We start from the raw sequence: 24,792 nt of genomic DNA, 5'->3' as shown, positions 1-24,792 counted from the left end.
CTGTCCTGATTTAACATGATTAACAGTTTTAATTTGGTCCTCTGCGAGCGAACGGGAAACAGGCTATTTCTGGCCCACTTTTTCATTTTTTAAAACTTTCAACCATAGCTCTCCCGCCCCAGATCAACAAAATGACAAACTAAGTCTTGTAACTATGGAAACAGAACTCTCATTGGTAGCTTTAACACTTAACCATGTTCCACCAAGCTGAAAGGACATGGCAGAAAGACAGAGAATGTACTGATATGTCTCCTGTCTGTCTAAGAGTTTGGTTTGTGTATGATTCAAGTAGATGACCATCAGTAAAATAAGACACCACAACATGTTTATATTTAACAATATATATTTCCAATGTCAATGTACATTCCATTTCGACATGAGCTTTCTTCACAAACACAGGTTGGCATCTAAATAAATACTATATAAAATAGAACTTCAAAATAAATATATCTATAAAGGGAAACTTTTATATGGGAGATTTGTTCATTTTGTTATAGTTAAACAAAACAAAAGCACAGAGCTAATTTTTCCGCAACATTGACATTGCAAAGGCAAAGACATTGAATAGCAGGAGCCAGCAGTTTTGAAGGTTATTTTGATTGAGTTGAAGATAATTCTAGTGGCCACAAGTGTACCACAAAATGGAGTTTAAGTCACAGCATTCTACCAAAATAAAAGGCTTCATTATTGAGTTGTCATGGTTGGTGATTATTCAATACCTTAACAGGCCACCAAACAATGTAGTTTGGGGCTAAGGATTTTACCCAAGCAACAGTGTGAGAGAGATGAAAAGGGCAGAGAAGCAAAAGAGATCCACTATTAAACGAGATGGAATGGAACATAGCTTTACAGTTCTCTTTTCCTCATGGTGCTTTTGACACGTTTATGGACAGCAGCTGTATTTGTAAATCAAGACCAGGGTATTTGTAAATCAAGGCCAGGGTATTTGTAAATCAAGGCCAGGGTATTTGTAAATCAAGGCCAGGGTATTTGTTAATCAAGGCCGGGGTATTTGTTAATCAAGGCCGGGGTATTTGTTAATCAAGGCCGGGGTATTTGTTAATCAAGGCCGGGGTATTTGTAAATCAAGGCCGGGGTATTTGTTAATCAAGGCCGGGGTATTTGTAAATCAAGGCCAGGGTATTTGTAAATCAAGGCCAGGGTATTTGTTAATCAAGGCCGGGGTATTTGTTAATCAAGGCCGGGGTATTTGTTAATCAAGGCCAGGGTATTTGTTAATTAAGGCCAGGGTATTTGTTAATCAAGGCCAGGGTATTTGTAAATCAAGGCCAGGGTATTTGTTAATCAAGGCCGGGGTATTTGTTAATCAAGGCCGGGGTATTTGTTAATCAAGGCCAGGGTATTTGTTAATTAAGGCCAGGGTATTTGTTAATTAAGGCCAGGGTATTTGTCAATCAAGGCCAGGGTATTTGTCAATTAATGCCCGGGTATTTGTCAATCAAGGCCAGGGTATTTGTCATTCAAGGCCAGGGTATTTGTCAATCAAGGCCAGGGTATTTGTCAATCAAGGCCAGGGTATTTGTTAATTAAGGCCAGGGTATTTGTCAATCAAGGCCAGGGTATTTGTCAATCAAGGCCAGGGTATTTGTCAATCAAGGCCAGGGTATTTGTCAATCAAGGCCAGGGTATTTGTCAATCAAGGCCAGGGTATTTGTCAATCAAGACCAGGGTATTTGTCAATCAAGGCCAGGGTATTTGTCAATCAAGGCCAGGGTATTTGTCAATCAAGGCCAGGGTATTTGTCAATCGAGGCCAGGGTATTTGTCAATCAAGGCCAGGGTATTTGTCAATCAAGACCAGAGTATTTGTCAATCAAGGCCAGGGTATTTGTCAATCAAGGCCAGGGTATTTGTCAATCAAGGCCAGGGTATTTGTCAATCAAGGCCAGGGTATTTGTCAATCAAGGCCAGGGTATTTGTTAATCAAGGCCAGGGTATTTGTCAATCAAGGCCAGGGTATTTGTTAATCAAGGCCAGGGTATTTGTTAATCAAGGCCAGGGTATTTGTCAATCAAGGCCAGGGTATTTGTCAATCAAGGCCAGGGTATTTGTTAATCAAGGCCAGGGTATTTGTTAATCAAGGCCAGGGTATTTGTTAATTAAGGCCAGGGTATTTGTTAATCAAGGCCAGGGTATTTGTTAATCAAGGCCAGGGTATTTGTTAATTAAGGCCAGGGTATTTGTTAATCAAGGCCAGGGTATTTGTTAATTAAGGCCAGGGTATTTGTTAATTAAGGCCAGGGTATTTGTTAATTAAGGCCAGGGTATTTGTTAATCAAGGCCAGGGTATTTGTTAATCAAGGCCAGGGTATTTGTTAATCAAGGCCAGGGTATTTGTTAATTAAGGCCAGGGTATTTGTTAATCAAGGCCAGGGTATTTGTTAATCAAGGCCAGGGTATTTGTTAATCAAGGCCAGGGTATTTGTTAATCAAGGCCAGGGTATTTGTTAATCAAGGCCAGGGTATTTGTTAATCAAGGCCAGGGTATTTGTTAATCAAGGCCAGGGTATTTGTTAATCAAGGCCAGGGTATTTGTTAATCAAGGCCAGGGTATTTGTTAATTAAGGCCAGGGTATTTGTTAATCAAGGCCAGGGTATTTGTTAATCAAGGCCAGGGTATTTGTTAATCAAGGCCAGGGTATTTGTTAATCAAGGCCAGGGTATTTGTTAATCAAGGCCAGGGTATTTGTTAATCAAGGCCAGGGTATTTGTTAATTAAGGCCAGGGTATTTGTTAATCAAGGCCAGGGTATTTGTTAATCAAGGCCAGGGTATTTGTTAATCAAGGCCAGGGTATTTGTTAATCAAGGCCAGGGTATTTGTTAATTAAGGCCAGGGTATTTGTTAATCAAGGCCAGGGTATTTCTTAATCAAGGCCAGGGTACTTGTTAATTAAGGCCAGGGTATTTGTTAATCAAGGCCAGGGTATTTGTTAATCAAGGCCAGGGTATTTGTTAATCAAGGCCAGGGTATTTGTTAATCAAGGCCAGGGTATTTGTTAATCAAGGCCAGGGTATTTGTTAATCAAGGCCAGGGTATTTGTTAATCAAGGCCAGGGTATTTGTCGGCCAAATTGGGGAGGGAAAAAAAGTTGTGACACTGTAAGTACAAACAGGGGGAAATGGGTTGATCCGGATAGGCCAAAATTGTATTCCTTCAGTGGATTCAATGATTGATTCCACAGTTGCAGGGGCACTGAAGAACTGGGAATTAGCTTCGCCTCTATCCGCTAAAGAGGCATGAATAGCATAAACAGAGGTATTTTTTACTGCGGGGCACACTTTTCTAAATCAAGTGCTTATGATAATAAGACCTGTCTTCCCCCCTCCCTCTTCCCCTCAACCTCAAATCTTTACCCTCAAAATATATATCTATATATCTATCTATGTTTTGTATTGTAGTTATAATGTACCATGCAGTTTTTCAAGGACATTTAAAACTATTTACAACAACATATCACCTGCATAGGTCTATTTCTATAAAATAGGTCTATTTCTATAACATAGGTCTATTTCTATAAAATAGGTCTATTTCTATAACATAGGTCTATTTCTATAATATATTGTCACCACATCAACAAATATTCCCCGGCTTTGTCAGTCAGAACATAATTCCCCATTTTGGCACCTTCCCTTGGATTGAATTGCAAACATTTGAAAATAATATTGCCTTATACATTCAAGACTAAGAACAGTGTTTTTTTCATGTATGTTTTCTGCTTTGTGCAACAAGACAAGTACAAAAATGTAAAAGAGACGGGCCCTAATGTTAGTGGGGGACCTCAGAACCGACGTGACAGAAATGTGTAGATTATGCAACGATGGCATCCCTTTATGCCAAACTGAAGCATAAAAAAGGACACAGCACCTTTAAGAGCAATTGCCCTCTGACAATTTGGCGAGTGCATAACAAATATGATCCCTAAGACAGCTAAACAAGCTATACTAAACTCCTTTGGCAAAGTCATTGGTACTCCATGCAAGCCGCAAAAATAGATTGAGAAAATAAAGATAAATAATATTTCTAACAGACGAAAAACTCAACACTGCAGCAAAAATTATGAGATTTTCTTAATTCCATTATTTTACTTTTAGATTTGTGTGTATTGTTAGCTATTGCTGCACTGTTGGAGCTGGGAACACAAGCATTTTGCTAAACCCGCAATAACATCTGCTAGATATGTGTATGCGACCAATAAAATTTGATTTGATACAATGTGGACTCAAAGTAGTTCACAGGGTAATGTAAAATACATTAAGCATTGATACTTAATACTGTGCTTCAGTACATCATAAGGGGTTTGCGTCATCTAAAAAGGTTGTTCAAGTGGCAGGTTTGATTTAACTAAGGCTGGCTAGATATGCTACAGCTTCACTTGACCTCTTTCTGAAAACGCTACACTCCAGAAAATTTTCAAAACGTTTTTTCAGCTATCCCCATAAGATAACTATTTTTGGTCCCAGGGAGAACCCTTTTGGTTCCACATAAAACCCTTTGGTTCCATGTAGAACCCACTGTGGAAAGGGTCCTACATGGAATCCAAAATGTTTCTACCTTGAACCAAAAAGGGTTCTTCAAAGGGTTCTCCTTTGGGGACAGCCAAAAAAAACGTTTAGGTTCTGGATAGCACCTTTTTTTCTAAGACTGTATTTTCCCTCCATTTCCTCTCTTAACTTACTCTTCCTAAATAATTCACAATTGCCCTTTTGCCCTTTTGAAACTGTTCTTTGCCTATTGTGCAAAGTGAAGTCAACTAGGCTAATGGCAGTTTTTACATGCTAGATCAAATTCTACTGATGAGGAACGATCCCTGAGGAGGTTTTTCTACAACACATCCACGTCGAGCACTGGGGTTAACCACTACGTCACATCATGCAGGGCATGACGTGCAATTATTCTGAAGTGATTGGTAAAAGCTAGGTTTAAAAAATCCCCTCAAAGAAATGGAAAGTGATCAAGTCAGGCAATCCTAAACACTATTTTTCTCTCAGTTGTGGTATGACCTTACATATCAGACGGGCAAAGACACACGACTTTACCTCTCACTTTTCCACCTTGACATAACGAGCTCAACATCAAGCTAGCAACAGGAAGGCTTGTATGGGAATGAAACATTTCATATATGGGGGAGAGTGGGTGGCTGTTTCAGTTGAAGTATCCTTTACTACCCAAAAGGAAATCAACAGTTTGCATAAACAGAGGGAAACTGCTTTGGAGCAGGCTTCTTGTTTGTGTGTTTTTTTTTGGAGAACAACAACTGGGGTCCAATGTGTCATAGAGTAGCTAGCTATGATGAAGCTGGAAATTCAGAGCAGTATAGAGGGATAATGAATTGTGCCTTCAGCCATTTTAGAAACAAAATCTGCCAGTCTGTTGTACTTATAAAGATGGGTTCTGAGGCAAGCAGTTGTCTAGGACAACCAATTGAGCTGACAGACCTATTCTGACTTGTGTGGAATAACATCACTCGAACCAAGAAGGACAAGTGTAAACCCTTTTGTAAGTACCATGGTTTTCTGGAAGTCATCCAGTGGGTAGGGGTTGGTGGGATTGTCCTATCCAGAGGGTATTGATAAGGCAACAGCCAATGACTATCATGAGGCCTGTTTCTCCTGGTCTGCAGCCTTGGCCTCCATGCTCTTACAGGCCTGCTGGAAGTTCTTGCAGCGGCAGCCCGGACGGCTGGTTTTGTCATAGCACTTCTGCGACAGTTTGACACAGCCCATGGTGGGCAGGTAGCACACCAGACAGGGCAGGACCAGGGACATGGCTGCCATGAAGGACCAGCGCGCACAGCAGTTAGACTGGTGGCAGGAGCACGGGCGGTCGGCGCAAGATCCCTCATCATCCTCGTCCTCTGTGCAGTGGTAGAAAATGGCCTTGACCAGGCACATGCAGGTGGCTGAGTCCACCAGGCTCTGCACTGAGCACAGGCACTCCTGGTTACACACCCAGCACGAGGGCAGGGTCCGGGGCAGGGTGCACTCCGTACAGCGGCACTTCCCACAAATCTCACACAGCAGCATGTGCTTCTTGTCAACCGTTGCAGCCCCCAGGGCAGCAGTTTTTAGATCCAGGGGCTTTGAGGTGAGCACCTTGGGCCCGCAGCAGGGGGTCCTGGTGGTGACTACCGTGGAGTTGTGGTCCACCACAGGGGTGGGGGCTGCGTGGTCCAGCAGCCTCTGCTCTGACGAGGTGCTGCTGCTGCTGCTGATGGAGCTGGGCCGCCCGCTGAAGGTTATCCAGGGGTGTGTGGTGGCGTTGTGAGGGTTGCAGCGCGCCAGTTGGGGGAGGTGGGGGGCCCCTAGCAGTGCCTCGTGGGGCCCCCTGTTGACAGCCTTCTGGTTGAGGGGTTGCTGGGAGACCACAGCGGGACTGTCAATATAGTCATTTTCCACATGAGAGGACTTCATCTGGTCGATTGGGAAGATGGTGAGCGGGTGCTGTAGCCTTCCATACGGAACCATACGCAATGGCTGGGATATAATGGAGGAAGACACTCCAGGGATGTGGTGGGGAACCCTCGACTCCATCTGTGTGGTTGTGTCCCTCATACAGAAAACAGAGAGCTCAACATCTAGCAGTCCTGCAGAAACATAGAGACAACAGTCAGCCTCCTGGAATGGCTACCCTACTTACAGATGTAGGATCTTAATTTGAGCAGTTTGCTACAGCAGGAAAATAATCCTGCAGCAACAGGAAATGTGAATTATTATGTGGATTATAATTAATGGACATTTTTGTAGTTGTTGATAGATGTTTTGTTAGGGCAAATCAAGTGGAAATTACAAACTTTAGATGTATTTTTTACATTGCTTTGCAGGCAAATTCTCAGCAACAAAAAAGTGATCAAATGATGAACCTACATCTGTACACAAACCCATCTAACACAAGGCTCTTAGTCAGTGGTTGTCCAAGACGTGAGTCAGCATAGAGTATATATTCTCAACAATGACTCATAGCAACCGATTGTACTGATGACAGTTACATTCAGAGAACGTCCTGTATCAGTTTATAATGAATATTAACAAGCACATTATTTATATATTTATATATAAACATTCTAATAATACCTGGTATTCAAATGCAATAAAATCCACATTATGTTGCGCATTAATATGTCATTTACCCAATTCATGTTCAACACTTTCTCAAAAGACAAAATACCACAACGTCAACATTAATTGCAAGACATGAATGCAATAACAAATAAAGCCGATGTCAAATTATATTCAGAAGAAGGGGGGCCCTATAGACCAGAATGAGACTTTAACACATGACTTCAAGTGCTATAAACACATTCACCAAAGAACCATTGATGAAATAGATATAGCTTTTTTATGTTTGATGACTAGACAAAAATGTAATGTATCGCATTGTTGATTTTATTGCATTTGGTCGGTGTTCATTTCTCCTTAAAGGTTGTAGGGCACGGTTCCCCAATAGGCGGCATGCGGGACAAATTCAGCTCGCTGTTGATTTTATTTGCTGCCCCAAGTTTTCTGAGCAAAATATATGTACTTTTTTTTGATGGGCATAAAAGACTGTAAAATCATCAGGAAATTTCCTCAAGGTGATTTCAATTTAGAAAATCTGTTCCCAAGTATTCCGACGTATAAATATAGACATGTGTGATCGTATCCTAATGTAATCAATGTTGGAAAGTATTCTGTTTTTGTCAAATTATATATCTGTTTGGAATTATTGTGGTCAATTTGCAGCGTAAAAATGATTCATAACTATGATGCTGTGAGTAGAAAACTAACAAGTATTCTCCATAGTGACAAATAACATGCTCCTCTTTACCCATCCTATCTTTACAAGAATCGGACACTAGTTTTGGGATATTACTCTGCATGCGCCAAAAGAGACATAGTTCCATGCCCCATCATCACTCTTAAAAAGGAAGAAACCCAGAATTAGTAGGTAGACTATAATGGCACCAAGGAAGCAGGTTGACGTTTCTTGGGATGAATCCTGTCCTGGAGGCAGAGATGAGCGGTTTGAGCCAGGTGCGAAGTCAAAATTGGCTATTTCGTTTTTTTTAAATCATGAAAACAAAAGTGAGCTTGTCGGTCTTAATTTAATTTAAGGTTAAGCATGAAGTTAGCAGTGTGGTTAAGTTTAGGTTTAAAACTATGACTTCGTGGCTGTGCCAGCTAGTGACCACGCTGCAGAGCTGCTTCCAGGACAAGATTCGTCCCAATAAATGCCAACATGCCCTATTTAATGACCCAATAGTCATACAGGGCACAACAGTTACTACTTAGTAGTTACTTTATAGTAGACACTATAATGTAGTGTGGTAGACTACATACCTACCACTCTAGCTGGCAGACATGATAAATTATAAAGAAATTCATGACATTTTTTATAAGATTGTCAGGTAATTTGCCACAGCAATAATCACGGAACCTGAAAATAGTGAGCAAAATGCTGCGTCTCTCCGACCTGCAAATACTCCTGATCATCAGAACCAGTGAATCCAGAGACCGTAGGTAGGTAGGTTACAGTGTCTCCCTCCTCCCCCCCCTCAGCGTCTGTGAATTAAGTGAATATAACCGGAGGCGACACGTCATTGGAAATAGAAAATAAACGTAAAATCTGACTAAATATTTATCGAGACATGATGATAACATTTCATTCGACAAGTGATTCACAATAGCAAATTCTCCAGAACATATAGGCTATGGCGTCTTAAAATTATATATATTTTTACGCGCAAGTGGCTATAGTGTGGGCTATTGGTTTATGAAAGGAGGGTGGCAGTTTAGACCAAAACGCTACTTATTTGTATTGGACAAACGATTTCTTTTAAAACGGAGAGTTATTTAAAGGAACAGATGACAAAACCACCTGACATATGCATATGATGTGCCAGCTCAAACGCTGCAGAGAAGCGTCACGCAACCAGCCCCGATAATGCGAATGATCACCAGCAAGAGGCAAAGACACAACGAGTCCGTAACTAAATAGCCTACGTTAGGCTGTTGTTTTTAACCGCAACATAGATGTGTATAAACGGCTTATAACGCTTTAAAAATGAACGAGGTAAAACAAAAATCATCATTTAGGCTCTCTTATTTAATCTGCTCTCATTATTACTTGTCTCTTGTCCACAACCTTGCTACAGTAGCATCCATGGTTAAATATTGACACAAAGTACAAATACGGGAACAGCTTGGTTGCAAGAGAGAAAAATAAATGTTCAGCGCACCCAAGCAATCCACAAAATTGATGTGCAAACCAGTATTCGAAATTGTTTAACCAAAAATGTGATAGGCTACTAGGGTTTATGTATCCCATGTCGAAAACGTCATTATAAATCCGATAGAATAACTTACTTTTCCAGATTAGCAGCGCATTTCTCTTTTGAGCTCGAAGACTGCATGTATATTCCAAATATATTTCTCCCAAGTAAAGAAAAAACACTAAGTCCAAAAATTATTGAACACTATCCACTGGATGCTTACTGCAGTGAGGACACGGTCTTTTTGATACGATGTTGCAACTACATGGGGAAATTGTTTTTTATGAATGGGAGGGTAAAGAACGTACTGCGCAGATGCCTTGACATGTTTTTTTGTGAATGGGAGGGCACAACGTCTCAGAGCTCAAATGCGGGGGTTACGTTTTTATGAATGGGAGGACTCAGAATTTCATTGCGCAAGCGTGATACCAAGAGTTCATGAATGGAAGAATTGGGAGGTTTTTGTCACAAGGGCGATGTCAGAGAGGATTACATGAATGAGCCGGCTATGGGCCTCACACCATGCTGCTTCTTTATTCAACGAGTCACTCATTCATGATTCCGACCTGAAAATGAATGCTAATTTCCGAATATGTAAACCTCATGTCAGGGGCATCTTGACCATTTTGAATTGTGCAATGGGAAATAATAACATTAAGAACATAAATATTTGATGTAGGTATATGCCTCGTCTTTATATGGTAAACTATTGTTGTGTAAAGAAGGTAAAGCTAAATGAAAGAACTATTAGCATATGGAGAGCCGCCTGGCCTAAAATGTAAGTAAAATGCTATGTAGAATCAAAGCTTTGCTCCAAACTGAAAACATGTAGGCTAAATGACTGTTTGCTCAACCTAGATCGTGGCATATCGGCTACTAACAGGGTATTATTATATTATTACTTGTAGTCCTATATTGTGGATCACGATTCAAAGAAGATCGAAATGGTGGCATTTGCTGTTGTTTTACCTCTTGTGTTTATATGTATTTACATTTACGAATAATAGGGTGTTGCTTTCTCCATTTGCTGCAGTTTGAGTCGAGTCCTTGCACAGTAAAATGCAGTTTTGATTTGAGTTTATGACACCAAACTGTGAAACACAACCCGCGTGATGGCAGGCATGATTCACAAAAGAGTAGGATGTTGTTGATTTGTACCGAAACCACAAGAAGGAAAATTAGTGTGAATTTCCCTTTTAACAACCCACTGTCTGCCCTTCCCCCACGGATAGCGTTCAGCTCCCAACTTGTGTATTCAATGCTGTCAAAGGTTAAACGTCTCCCACTACATTAGCACAGATTTCAATGACAACCTCACCTTCACTTTAACACGACCAAATTGTAATTGTTTGTAAGGACGTGTTCAAGGGCACATAATTAGGCAATGGTTTGTATTTCTTTAATGCAACTGAGACCATGCGGCATTTGGGAAATAGCTGCAGTTTCTGTAAGATGTGAATACACATTTACATAAATCTCCTGCCCAGTCTGCAAACTTTTGTATTCAGTGCTAATGACCACACATTGCAACAAGGATGAACACTTAGGAAATAAGGGTCCTTCAGAGCTTCAATTGTTTCTTTGGGCAGCAGTGGTCACAATCACACATATGGAAATCCCTTCCTGCCTGGTGGCACCCACAGAGCTCTCTCTCTCTCTCTGCAGCTTTGTGGTTTGCAGGCATTGGTTGCAAAAGCTGCCTGTCTAATTGCAGATTTTTTTTGCAGCATAATCGTCAAGGCAGTACATGCACAAAATAATATTTCTGCCCTGTTCTTTATGGTCCCTCCCACATCCACATGGTACCTCTGTGGATGTGAGGCCAACATCTGTTGTACAGGAGAAATTATTTTAATTCATAAACAATGTCAGGGTGTTCCAGTTCGGACCCAATGACAACATGAGAGTAATGATGAATTCCGCAATAGGTTTCTAGAGAAAGGCAGATCTCAAACATGGAGCCAGGTAGTTTCAACTTCTCAAATATTGACATCCTGAATCTGCAGAAACATGGTTTTTAGAAGGTGTGTTTGTATGCTTTGGAGTTGAGAAAGGTCTGAGGTGAGAAGTAGGAAGGGGAGGAGCATGTGTATGTATTTTTGGATTGTGTGTTGTGTGTGTGTGTGTGTCTGTTGTGTGTACCTGCCTTTCTGCCTCTGTATGTGTAGCCATCATAATTGTGTCTCACTTGAGATTGATTACTTTGGCCAATATTAATTTATTCTAAATCTGAATTCAACAAATATAAATATTCCCATTTTGAAAGTAAAGCTGAATATATTACCTTATGGTAGTATGGAGAATGATGTATCATCTTTACTTCAATATCTTTAATCATAGAGCACTGGATGGCTCTTGTAAAACATTGTGGTCTACACACATTTTAGAGACAGTTGTACTCTGTACCCTAGAAATCACTCAAAATGTAATCGTAATTACCCATCTAGATGTGAACATAGGTAATTAGCGAAGAAAAATATAATGAGGGTGTAATATGGGTTTTGACCAAAGCCCAAGTCATTAGACTGGAATTACCATGTAAAAAGTAAGGTATGTTTATTTGTTTTATAGTTAGAACACACAGCTGACAAACTATCGTCTCTCACTTAAAATTTAACACATCTTAGTCCACCTGCAGAAACCTAACAACTAGGTATTTCTGAGGGCCTCTGTGGTCATGGACATAGCCCACAGGAAGAGGGGCTGTTATTACGGACAACTAATGTGAGGAATGTGGGCCTTTGGTGAGCTGTGGGCGATGTGGGAAGACTGGAGGCAGCATCCCTCAACCCCCTTGCCTTGACAGAGGGGAAAACCGAGCCCCTGGTGGAAGCCGACCCCTAACCTCTCTTGAGAAGGGTGACAGGACCCTGCCTGAACCCTCACCCAGGGGACCAACCAGCGCTGAAGTGTGACCTTCTGCTAGGGGTGTGGTGTAGCGCCCTTCACACCACTCACATTCTGGGCATTCCACGTGTCGCTCCGTGCACATAACATCCTTGTCTCCTGAGACCCCACACCACTACCCCCTCATCTACAACACAAAGATACCCTGGCACAGGGGTCCCTTCTCTCACCCTAGAAGAGGGACGTCTCGCACAGCATTCTCCGCTGAATGGTCCTTCTGAGAGCATGGCGCTTGTAACGCCAGGGTAGTGGGTTCGATTCCTGGGACCACCCATACGTAGAATGTATGCACACATGACTGTAAGTCGCTTTGGATAAAAGCGTCTGCTAAATGGCATATATTATTATTATTATGAATGGGACTCCTGATTCATACCGGCACATCCCACGGAGAGAGGAATAGAAACCTATGAACTTTGATCTGCCCTATATCAGGGCCTACATGGACATGGTGGATGCTTTGCCTCTTTGACATACACATCCAGACTGTTTCACTGCTTCAGACAGCTTGGTTTGTGTGAGGGCTGTACTCGCCTGTGGTTGTCTGGTAAAGCCTGTTGGCCTGTGTCTGTGCGGTGTGTGTGGTTTATATGTATCCTCCATGTGTGGCTCAGCCCACTCAGTCCAGCCCAAAGTGGTCCTCTTCACTTTCCATCTTGTGGCGTTGGATAGACTGTCCAACAATGGGCAGGCCCACCTAACAGCCCAGACCAGGCAGTAATCACATGACTGGAGTTATACGTCATATCGAACAGTCATTAGACATTGGAAAATGGGCAGCCCAATCAGGGCAGTATGGCTGTCCTAATGCCTGGTTAATGCAATGAGGATTACGTTTGTTTTATCAGACAAGAGAAGCAAGACTGCTTTCAGTGCTCACATTTTAAGGATTGGTTCACTATTTTTGAACCAAGTCTCTATTTGCTCGCTCTGCAATATGGGGGCCGACGGAAACCATGAACAAAGGATCCCAAAACACCCACATTTATCCTTTTAGAAACGTCAAAGTACTCAGTATATAGTGATGCAGGTCTTTTGTGTAATTCCAAACTTTATCCTCAACATTATATTCCATTTTGTTGGACTCGAGTGATACATTTCCATGTGTGTGCTTTCTCGTTCCAATTGTGGTGACTTGCCTAGTTAAATAAAGGTGATTTCTTTTTTAAATAAACAAAAGATACGAGAAACAAGAATGTGTATAGTTCAAGTCAGCGCGTTCAACTAAGAAGTCCTCCTGAAACCTCATTCACTCCAAACCTGTTGGATGACTATATCAAGGCAAAGGGTCTCAGTTTGTCCATCCTGTGACTCATCCCTGTTGTCAGCCATTTAAATATTTGGAGTGTCCACGTTAGACTTGGTAGAGTATGTGTGATTATAGTACCCTGTGTCTCACAGAGGAAGGGAAGTGGAGGAGGGTTCTAGAGCTTGGGCAGAGTTTGGGAGGGGGACGGTGAGGTAGAGCTGGGTGTGGGAGGGGGAAGGTGAGGTAGAGCTGGGTGTGGGTAGGAGGTGTGGGAGAGGGAAGGTGAGGTAGGGCTGGGTGTGGGTAGGGGGTGTGGGAAGGTGAGGTAGAGCTGGGTGTGGGAGGGGGAAGGTGAGGTAGAGCTGGGTGTGGGTAGGGGGTGTGGGAGAGGGAAGCTGAGGTAGAGCTGGGTGCGGGTAGGAGGTGTAAGGGGGCAAGGTGAGGTAGAGCTGGGTGTGGGTAGGAAGTGTGGGAGGGAGAAGGTGAGGTAGAGCTGGGTGTGGGTAGGAAGTGTGGGAGGGAGAAGGTGAGGTAGAGCTGGGTGTGGGTAGGAGGTGTAAGGGGAAAGGTGAGGTAGAGCTGGGTGTGGGAGGGGGAAGGTGTGAGGTAGGGCAGGGTGTGGGTAGGGTGTGTTGGAGGGGGTGGGTAGGAAGTGTGGGAGGGAGAAGGTGAGGTAGAGCAAGGTGTGTGTGGGTAGAAGGCAGGCAGTCAGAAGACAGGAAGTGACAGTTGAGTGCGCACCTCAGCAGTCAGTCAGTGAGTCAGTCAGTCAGCCAGCCAGTTTCCGAGACATGATACGTGCTGACCTTCATTAAGCCCAACAGCAGGAACAGTATCATGGAATCACCACCACCAGCTAGGCTATATTTAAGGGGCTAGGCTATATTTAAGGGGCTAGGCTATATTTAAGACCTGATTCAGCAGCGCAGGCCTGGCTCACGTACAGAGCATCAGCTCTATCTATCCTCTGAGCGCATCTGTTGACAGGCTAATGGCTAAAATAAGCTCCAGCTGGGAAGAGTACACTTCAACATCCGCAACTAGCCCACTTTCTGTGAGGCAGTCGATTGAGGATGGTGAGGGGGCGAGGTTCTCCACTCTCGGATGTGACAGGCTACTCTCTTCATCTGTGGCTGATTCACAATAAATAAAAACAGATCATGTGTTTTTGAATGGTAATACAGAGTTTGAGAGGGGACCATATATTATGAGGAATGGATGGACTGACTCAGAGTTATTTTGTTAATATGTGTTCTGTTCTGTATCATCATTGGTATGTTGTTAATTGAAACCCCATTGCCTGTATATCAATCAGATGGTCTGGGTGAGGAAGGTAAAGGGCAGTGTGTGGGAGCTGGTTTACCCAGGGAGAAGTGGCCCCTTTGATCTGGGCTAATGAGCTGCCAATACTGCCTCCAAGACCACTTCCTGGGGCCAGCTAGGGGACTGTGAGTTTGGCCACCTGAAACAACAAGTGTCACACCCCCACCTAGGCCCATTCTTCCCTGCCTGCCTGCTTTTGCCACCCGCCCCCATCCCACCCGCTGTGACACTGTGTAATTATGGGTGGTGACAGTCGGAGATGTGCTACTGTGAGGAGTGCAGTCAGCCGGTGACCATTTGTCCTCCTCTGTGGACAGTGGCTGTGTGACCCAGTGACCTGAAACTTGATTTCTCAATGAAATCCTGCTAGGGGGATGTCAATCCAGTCATGTGCTTTGTCTGTGCATTTATTCAAAAAGGTCAACTCATAACTTCCGGTTATAATGGAAAAGGGTTGTCATGGAAAAAGGTTGAGAGGTGATATTGTTTTTTACCTTCATATTGTGATCTCAGCTATGTTTGGATGAATATTTTCTATATCTGTAAGTAATGTGTTTTATGATGTACAGTATTACTAAATGAGAAGTAGGCTAACTTCGTGAACCACATGCATCAGGAGCTGAAGTGAGTTTCTAATGTCCTTACTTGTGTTTTGCTGTAAGGCAATAGTCTCCACTCTCCACACTGTTCATTTCCCCCTGGTCTAGAAATACACAGATGACATTGTGGACATCAGGGCGAGATGGCCATCTCAAGATTTTTTTCTGAATGTGGCTGTGTGATTGACTGTCATCTGAGACTGACGATGCCTCACAGCCTTCATATGGAGAAGACATAGACAAAGCAGCAAAGAAAAGGAATCCACCCACCCAGCAAAAAGATGGCGGCAGCTTAGCCTAGTGGTTAGAGCGTTGGACTAGTAACCGGAAGGTTGCGAGTTCAAACCCCCGAGCTGACAAGGTACAAATCTGTCGTTCTGCCCCTGAACAGGCATTTAACCCACTGTTCCCAGGCCGTCATTGAAAATAAGAATGTGTTCTTAACTGACTTGCCTGGTTAAATAAAGGTAAAATGAAAAAAAAAAAAAATATAAATGTAGTTTATGAAAGTTCAATCAGGAAGGCTGCTCTGAATGTTTGTTTATCTTCATCCAGTAAGCATAACATAATTAATTTAGTTTCCTATTCTAGGGGCATAGTGGGAGTGAATAGTGACGTATCATCATCAGCATAGCGTCCTGTTTCTTCTCCTCTTTCCTATTAGCCATGTGTCATTCACCTATTTACCTTATAGCCTATAACCACAGCAACAATAATACACATTCCTCACGTTTGCTCTTTAACCTATTTGTATTTGTTTTTATTATGGATCCCCATTAGCTTCTGCTAAGGCAGCAGCTACTCTTCCTGGGATCCAAGGCAGTTATATATTTTAAAAACATTACAATACATTAATAACAGATGTCACAACATATTAAGTGTGTGCTTCTACTCTACTACCACATATCTCTAACACAAAATCCATGTGTACATGGGTGTGTAGTGCATATGTTATTGTGTGTTTGTATGCATGTCTCTATGGGGTGAATCTGGCAATTATCACCTACTTCTCTCTTAACCAATGGACGTAAATTCTGGGATGGACTGTATTTATATGTCAATTTACCCAAGTTCTCTCACTTGTTGTTTTTCAGCAACAGTTTTCAACAACCATCCACCTCCCCATCACCACCAGCTACTATGAGAACTGTAAGGTCCGACATTGGAAGTGTCAGGGTTTACCAGAATTGGACCCAGAAGCAGACCAGGACAAGGTGAGTATAAAGATGGTGAGTATTTATTAATCAATGAGAATGTGGAGGTAGATCGTTCTGGGTGGAGGAGGGGCAGCGGAGGTGGGTTGATGGGAGTGGATAGGCTGATCCAATGGATAACAACACACTGGCGACGAGCAGACAGGGATGGGGTATGTCAGGGATGGGGTATGGGTTCCGGGTGGAGGAGCGGGCAGCGGAGGTGGGTTGATGGGAGTGGATAGGCTGATCCAATGGATAACAACACACTGGTGGGGTATGACGGGATGGGGTATGTCAGATGGGGTATGACAGGGATGGGGTATGACAGGGATGGGGTATGGGGTCAGGGATGGGGTATGACAGGGATGGGGTATGACAGGGATGGGGTATGTCAGGGATGGGGTATGTCAGGGATGGGGTATGACAGGGATGGGGTATGACAGGGATGGGGTATGTCAGGGATGGGGTATGACAGGGATGGGGTATGACAGGGATGGGGTATGACAGGGATGGGGTATGACAGGGATGGGGGATGACAGGGATGGGGTAGGGATGGGGTACAGGGATGGGGTATGACAGGGATGGGGTATGTCAGGGATGGGGTATGACAGGGATGGGGTATGACAGGGATGGGGTATGACAGGGATGGGGTATGACAGGGATGGGGTATGTCAGGGATGGGGTATGTCAGGGATGGGGTATGACAGGGATGGGGTATGACAGGGATGGGGTATGTCAGGGATGGGGTATGTCAGGGATGGGGTATGACAGGGATGGGGTATGACAGGGATGGGGATATGACAGGGATGGGGTATGACAGGGATGGGGTATGACAGGGATGGGGTATGTCAGGGATGGGGTATGACAGGGATGGGGTATGACAGGGATGGGGATGGGGTATGGGTTCTGGGTGAATGGCTGTAGACAAAACAAACGGCGGTAAGTTAAAGGCAAGCAAGACGTACAAAACAATAAAACAAAACAAACTCTATAAACTGGAGGCTGGTTCGTGGGCACAAAATACTGTTCATGGCTAACGATCCGGCAGGGAATGGATGTCAGGTCAGAGCTTTTGAAGGGGAGAGGTGATGATCAGGACAGGTGTGCAGATTACTGATGGGATACAGGTGCGGGTGAACATCGATCTCCCAACAAGCTCATTCGCCCGGCAACCAGACAGGGTACGTTCCAGGACACCGGAAACACACTCCAGGACAGAAACACAGGCAAACACAGACTCAGGAAGTGGGATTCGTGACAGGAAGTCCTTTCCCCCAGTGGGGGGGGGTTCAATGCCAGATGTCCCGCATAGGGTTACCTGCCATCACATCATCTGGCTCCGAGGATCTTCACTCAGAGATGATGCCATTTCCCAAACGATTTAATAAAATGTCATATTACATTCCATCTTTGTTGTTCATTTAACAGAGAAATCAGCAGTACCTTTTTATTTTACCAATCTGTTTAGCATACTCTTGGAGTCCTGATAGCTCCTGAGTGTCCCTCTGTCTGAACCAGAGGTTGACCGATTAATCGGAATGGCCGATTAATTAGGGCAGAACGACAGCTTTTCACCTTGTCAGCTCGGGGTATCCGTTCTTGCAATCTTACAGTTAACTAGTTCAACGCAGTAACGACCTGCCTCTCTCTCGTTGCACTCCACAAGGAGACTGCCTGTTACGCGAATGCAGTAAGCCAAGGTAAGTTGCTAGCGAGCATTAAACTTATCTTATAAAAAACAATCAATCATAATCACTAGTTAACTACACATGGTTGATGATATTATCTAGCGTGTCCTGCATTGCATATAACCTGACTGAGCATACAAGTATCTAAGTATCTGACTGAGCGGTGGTAGGCAGAAGCAGGCGTGTAAACATTCATTCAAACAGCACTTTCGTGCGTTTTGCCAGCAGCTCTTCATTGTGCGTCAAGCATTGCGCTGTTTATGACTTCAAGCTTATTAACTCCCGAGATGAGGCTTGTGTAACCGAAGTAAATTGGCTAGCTAGTTAGCGCGCTAACTAGAGGACGGAAGCCATACTGTTACACTGGCAATACTAAAGTGCCTATAAGAACATCAAATAGTCAAAGGTTAATGAAATACAAATGGTATAGAGGGAAATAGTCCTATAATTCCTATAATAACTACAACCTAAAACTTCTTACCTGGGAATATTGAAGATTCCCTCATGTAGAAGGAACCACCAGCTTTCATATGTTCTCATGTTCTGAGCAAGGAACTGAAACGTTAACTTCTTCTCCAACACTTTGTTTTTGCATTATTTAAACCATATTGAACATGTTTCCTTATTTACTTGAGGCTAAATTGATTTTATTGATGTTTATATTAAGTAAAAATTTGTGTTCATTCATGTCACGACTTCCGCCGAGGTTGGCTCTCCTGCCCGTTCAGGCGGTGCTCGGCGGTCGTCGTCACCGTCCTACTAGCCACTACCGATCCCTTTTCGTGTATCTGTTGGTTTTGTCTGATTGTTTTCACCTGTGTGTTGTTTAGTTAATTAGTGTCTGTATATAATGTAGGTTGTCCCGCCCTTGTTTTGTGCGGGATTGTTTATTTTGTCATTTGTTTCGTCTGTCGGTGTTTTTGTGTTTATTATTCTCCGGTTAGTCTGTTATCCTGTTTTGGATAATTTCACCCTGTTTGTATTTGGGTTGACCGTGTTTATTTTGTTCACCGGAGAATAAACTTATTATCGCTATTTGCTCTCTGCGCCTGATTCCACCCACCTTGATTAGACGTGACAATTCAGTATTGTTGTAATTGTCATTATTACAAATATATTTTTTAAAATCGGCCGATTAATCGGTATCGGCCTTTTTGGTCCGCCAATAATCGGTATCGGTATTGGCATTGAAAAATCATAATCGGTCGACCTCTAGTCTGAACATGAAAGTAATGTGATTTTCAGCAGTGAAGATGTATCGTTCAAGCATGGATACTTTTCTCTTTAAGGACCAGCTTTGTTTTTATGCCAAATCTGTTTTGAAACCCACTCAGAGAGCTGGTCTGAGAGGTAATGTTCAGTACATCTTTTCTGTCTCTATGCTTTGGCTGTAAGTTACACCCTCAGAAACCAACATGTCCAACTGAGAGGAGTTTGTCCAACCATTGATGAAAATTTGTCTTGAATAACAAAATATCTTAAAAGGACCTTGTTCAAACCAAATCCTGGTGTAACACAGTGGTCCGGAAAGTCTATTCAAGAGACGTTATTTCTTGTCATCCATTTCCTTCCTCTCTGGGGGACAGGACAGGACAGGACAGAATAGGACAGGACAGGACAGAACAGGACAGAACAGGAGCCACAAGCTAATTGCAGCAGGTAATGGCCCTCTCTCGGCGGGCCTGCCCGTGGGCCCCTTTCTGGCCTGGGCAGATGGAGAGTACACAGCAGACCCTTTCATGGGCCAGGGGACAGTGCGACATGGGACACTTCCTGGGCTGAATGGCGCCCGTAACCCTACACCTGAGTCGGCGGGCTCCACCGCTGGCCCTGTGCCAGCTCAGCCTGCCACCTTTGTGTGGCAGGGACTCAGGAAGAGGAGAACCATCCGGACAGGTCCATACCTGGAGGTTCCCAGGCCCTCCTCCAAACCCCCATTCCACACCACCTTTGTTTTCTCTCTGACCCGTTCCAGTTCTCTCACTTTACCAAGTCCGCACTTTTTCTTCCCTGCACAATTTCTCATTTCAAATGCCCCCTCCCCCCAGTGCTGCTTAAATTACATACCATGTATCTACATCTAAAGACAGAGGCAATGCTTACTTTTAAGCTTGTATTTATTTGTATTATATTTACTTTACAGTTCTGTTTACATTGAAATTTACAAAATTATAATTCTGTGTGTTATGTCCACCTACGTATTATTGAAGTTCGTATCCTGGCTTTTTCATGCAGTTGTTCAGACCCATTTTAAAACTGCATTGTTGGAGCTAGGAACACCCGCAATAATATCTACTAAATATGTATATGTGACCAATATTAGATTTTTTTAAACGGTACGTTTTTGAATATAAGTTAACATGTAGGGTTGTGAAGGAAAGGAATGTTACCGGTAACTTTATAAATGTACCAGTACATTTTTGGGGCTAATTTTCAGAACATGTCAAATATATAAAATAATAATATAAGATGTTTTAAACATGAAAAATTAAATGACATAGATGTAAAACATTATCTTAAATATATCCCACCAACAGACTGTTTACAACATTGAGCCAGTAACTAAAAGGTCACCGATTCGATTGTCTGAGCTGACACGCTGAAAAATCTGTACTACTATGGTTGACCCTGTAAAACACATTTCACCTCACCTATCCAGTGTATGTCACCAAAAGAAGAACCCAAATACATTTTTTAAAATCCAAATCCAACCTTTTTTCACTCTGATGTAGCCTCTGGAGTAGCACACAGATGCAATGAAGACACACATTCATGAAAATGGTTTTCATGTATGATTTCAGTGCTATCTTTTTTTCATTCTCCTTCCTCCTGTCTTTGTTAATTTTGTAGTACTTTTATTTTATGATGTGAAGCACTTTGCGCTATACAAATAAAGTTATTATTAATGCTCATTTCCTGTCACTGTTCCTTTACATTTTGAGGTAATTGATGCTGTAATGACAGATCATGTGCAAAAACCCCACTTCAGAGAATAAAAAACAAACAGATGTGAGAATTCAGACTGAGGTCACATATTGAGCTTCAGAATTGTATTATGATTGAGATCCACATATGAATGTGGTGGAAATCTGAACTCAAAAGATTAGATTCCTTTCGTTTTTTTTGCTGTTTACACATACGCCAAATAATGACTGGCCGTTCTAAAATTGGGCTGCCTATGTAAAAGCAGCCTTAGTGAATACTATTGGGTTTCTTTGTTGATTAGATTATTTTTCATTAATTAGGACGTTTTCTATTGAACCATCTGGTCTATCCACTAACTAGAAACCTATGGAAAATATGGACACAGATATAAAGATGAAGCATTTTAAAAATATTTTATATGAATATATTTCAAATTATTTAAGTATAAATCACCACAGTTTCCATAGATTGACAAAAATTACCTGTTAAAGGGATAGTTCACCAAACTTCCAAAATGACATATTGGTCTCTCTGTAAGCAAGGCATGACAACAATCCATGCTTTGGTTTTGTTTACCTGGCTACTGTTCCAAATGTTAACTTATTAGCATTTGTGGCACGAATCCAATGCAAGTCAATGGTACCGATATTGGTATTTTCGCACCTGATGTCCTAATCATCCTAAACGATAAAAAAATGTATTGTTTAACTCAATGAAATTACTTATAGATGATTTGGACATGAAGCTTGAAAATGCTAATATAGGTACAATTGACTTGCATTGGATTTGAAACAGTGGCCAGGTAAACGAAACCAAATCAAATCAAAGTTTATTTGTCATGTTCGCCAAATTCAACAGGTGTAGACCTTACAGTGAAATGCTTACTTACAGGCTCTAACTAACAGTGCAAAAAAGGTATTAGGTGAACAATAGGTAAGTAAAGAAATAAAACAACAGTAAAAAAGTAAGTGAAAAATAACAGTAGCGAGGCTATATACAGTAGTGAGGCTATATACAGTAGTGAGGCTATATACAGTAGCGATGCTATATACAGTAGTGAGGCTATATACAGTAGCAAGTCTATAAAAGTAGCGAGGTTACATACAGGCACCGGTTGGTCGGGCTGATTGAGGTAGTATGTACATGTAGATATGGGTAAGTGACTATGCATATATGATGAACAGAGAGTAGCAGTAAAAGAGGAGTTGGTGGATGGTGGGTGGCGGGTGGTGGGACACAGTGCAGATAGCCTGGTTAGCCAATGTGCGGGGGCACTGGTTGGTCGGGCTAATTGAGGTAGTATGTACATGAATGTATAGATAAAGTGACTATGCATATATGATAAACAGTGAGTAGCAGCACAGGGGGGGGGGTCAATGCAAATAGCCCGGGCAGCCATTTGATTAGCTGTTCAGCAGTCTTATGGTGTGGGGGTAGAAGCTGTTGAGAAGCCTTTTGGACCAAGACTTGGTGCTCCGGTACCGCTTGCCATGCGGTACCAGAGAGAACAGTTTATGACTAGGGTGGCTGGAGTCTTTGGCAATTTTTAGGGCCTTTCTCTGCCTGGTATAGAGGTCCTGGATGGCAGGAAGCTTTGCCCCAGTGATACTGGGCCGTACGCACTACCCTTTGTAGCGCCTTGCGGTCGGAGGCCAAGGAGTTGCCATACCAGGCGGTGATGCAACCATTCAACCAGGATGCTCTCGATGGTGCAGCTGTAGAACTTTTGAGACCCATGCCAAATGTTCTCAATCTTCTGAGGGGGAATAGGCATTGTCGTGCCCTCTTCACATCTGTCTTGGTGTGTTTCGACCATGACAGTTTGTTGGTGATGTGGACACCAAGGAGCTTGACACTCTCAACCTGATCCACTACAGCCCTGTTGATGAGAATGAGGGCATGCTCTGTCCTCCTTTTCCTGTCGTCCACGATCATCTCCTTTGTCTTGATGACATTGAGGGAGAGGTTGTTATCCTGGCACAACCCGGCCAGGTCTCTGACCTCCTCCTTCTAGGCTGTCTCATTGTTGTCGGTGATCAGGTGTACCACCGTTGTGTCGTCGGCAAACTTAATGATGGTGTTGGAGTTGTGCCTGGCCACGCATCTATGGTTGAACAGGGAGTACAGGAGGGGACTAAGCACGCACCCCTGAGGGGCCCCTGTGTTGTGGATCAGCATGGCAGATGTGCTGTTGCCTACCCTTACCAACTGGGGGCGGCCCATCACGAAGTCCAGGATCCAGTTGCAGAGGGAGGTGTTTGGTCCTTAGCTTAGTGAGGAGCTTTGAGGGCACTATGGTGTTGAACGCTGAGCTGTAGTCAATGAACAGCATTCTCACATAGGTGTTCCTTTTGTCCAGGTGGGAAAGGGTAGTGTTGAATGCAATAGAGATTGTTTAATCTGTGGATCTGTTTGGACGGTATGCAAATTGAAGTGGGTCTAGGGTTTCTGGGATGATGGCGTTGATGTGAGCCATGACTAGCACTTCGTGGCTACAGACATGAGTTTTACGGGTCGCAAGTCATTTAGGCAGGTTACCTCGATATTCTTGGGCACTATGGTGGTCTGCTTGAAACATGTTGGTGTAACAGACTCGGCCAGGGACAGGATGAAAATGTCAGTGAAGACACTTGCCAGTGGGTCAGCACAAACTCAGAGTACACGTCTTGCGGCCTTGTGAATGTTGAACTGTTTTACCTTTTTGGAATAGAGGGCAGCATTTTCATTTTTGGATGAATAGCGTGCCCAGAGTGAACTGCCTCCTACTCTGTCCCAGATGCTAATATATGCATATTATTATTAGTATTGGATAGAAAACACTCTAAAGTGTCTAAAACTGTTTGAACGATGTCTGTGAGTATAACAGAACTCATATGGCAGACAAAAACCTGAGAAGAAATCCAAACAGGAAGTGAGAAATCGATTTTCAAAACATTGCCTATTCAAATCCCTGATAGTTATGGATGTGCTTGCACTTCCTAGGGCTTCCACTAGATGTCACCGTCTTTAGATCCTAGTTTTAGGATTCTACTATAAAGGAGGTGCTCATAGAAGCTCTTTTAGTGAGTGGTCTGGCAGAGAGCCTCAGTCTCATGACGCGCGCTCCCGACAGAGTATGCTCTCATTCCAGTGCTTTTCTTCAGACAATTAAATTCTCCGGTTGGAACCTTATTGATGATTTAAGTTAAAATCATCCCAAAGATTGATTGCAAACATCATTTGACTTGTTTCTACGACCTGCAACAGAACTTTTTGAGTTTTTGTCTGGAGGAAGTGCTCGCTCCTCATGAAGATGGATTACTGGCGGCTATTTCTTTGGCTGAATTGGGTACTGAGCGCCGTTCTCAGATGATGCTTTTTCCGTAAAGTTTTTTGGAAATCTGACACAGCGGTTGCATAGAGGATTCTGTGAATAACACTTGCATCTTTTATCAATGTTATTTATTAATATTTCTGCAAAATCACCAGATGTTTTGGAATGAAAACATTACTGCACGTTACTGCACGTAATGTTGAGATTTTTGGATATAAATATGCACATTATCGAACAAAACATACATGTATTCTGCAACATGATGTCCTATGAGTGTCATCTGATGAAGATCATCAAAGGTTAGTGATTCATTTGATCTATAT

General features: G+C 42.8%; 1 protein-coding gene across 2 annotated transcripts; it reads right to left on the bottom strand.

The window, feature by feature from the left end:
* Nucleotides 1–331: 331 nt before the first annotated feature.
* Nucleotides 332–9,524, bottom strand: LOC118389806 (protein sprouty homolog 4-like). Of its 2 annotated transcripts, none has more exons than XM_035779667.2 (2): nucleotides 9,364–9,524; nucleotides 332–6,605 (listed from the first exon to the last, which is right to left on the bottom strand). In XM_035779667.2, exon 2 carries the CDS (start codon nucleotides 6,571–6,573, stop codon nucleotides 5,614–5,616), a length of 960 nt encoding a protein of 319 aa, XP_035635560.1. In that variant the 5' UTR covers nucleotides 6,574–6,605; nucleotides 9,364–9,524; the 3' UTR covers nucleotides 332–5,613. The 2 variants fall into 2 exon arrangements, with proteins under 2 accessions (XP_035635560.1, XP_035635561.1); XM_035779668.2 differs by lacking the exon at nucleotides 9,364–9,524 and adding an exon at nucleotides 8,471–8,540.
* Between the last annotated feature and the right edge of the window lie 15,268 nt (nucleotides 9,525–24,792).

The sequence above is a fragment of the Oncorhynchus keta genome, chromosome 11 (genome assembly GCF_023373465.1).
Source record: "Oncorhynchus keta strain PuntledgeMale-10-30-2019 chromosome 11, Oket_V2, whole genome shotgun sequence".
Lineage (NCBI taxonomy): Eukaryota > Metazoa > Chordata > Actinopteri > Salmoniformes > Salmonidae > Oncorhynchus > Oncorhynchus keta.
The sequence above is the reverse complement of the archived record's forward strand: the minus strand, read 5'-3'. Positions and strand labels throughout refer to the sequence as shown.